The 435-nt window shown below is 39.5% G+C and overlaps 1 protein-coding gene across 1 annotated transcript in view; it reads right to left on the reverse strand.

Moving 5' to 3' along the window:
- LOC109825057 (luc7-like protein 3) overlaps nt 1-435 on the reverse strand; it is a 5,365-nt gene that overhangs the window by 2,444 nt on the left and 2,486 nt on the right. Inside the window, exon 6 of the mRNA XM_020391764.1 lies at nt 258-421. Coding sequence (XP_020247353.1) covers nt 258-421 — 164 coding nt within the window. The remainder of the gene's footprint in view (nt 1-257; nt 422-435) is intronic.

Genomic DNA, 435 nt, shown 5'->3' on the forward strand with positions numbered 1-435 from the left:
TGCAGCTATATTTTGTATATCTACTTGTTTGGTAACACGTCCAAAATAACCTAGCTTTCAAAAGTTTAAAAAACTGGTATAGCTCAGCTTCCGAAAACCAACTTATAAGCTCGGTTTGACCAAGTATACTATTACAAATACGATTTTTATAAGATTTTGTCATAAAAGCCAAAGCCACTAAAAGCTAACATAGCTTAAAAGCTCCCCTCAAACCCCCAAAACAGCCTCTATAGCTCATATATCATTTGAAAATCTACCTTGAACTCACTGATGAAGTCTCGTACCATCCCATATCCAATGTGCTGCTTCCCAGTCACATGAGACTGTGTCCTCTCAGCAGCATCATTGGCTACAAGGAATGAACCACATGTCTCACAAAGAGCCATCTTCTTCTCCTGGGTAAGCATGAGTGCTTTGTCTCCTGCAGATTGTTGG

This window comes from Asparagus officinalis, chromosome 10 (genome assembly GCF_001876935.1).
Source record: "Asparagus officinalis chromosome 10, Aspof.V1, whole genome shotgun sequence".
Lineage (NCBI taxonomy): Eukaryota > Viridiplantae > Streptophyta > Magnoliopsida > Asparagales > Asparagaceae > Asparagus > Asparagus officinalis.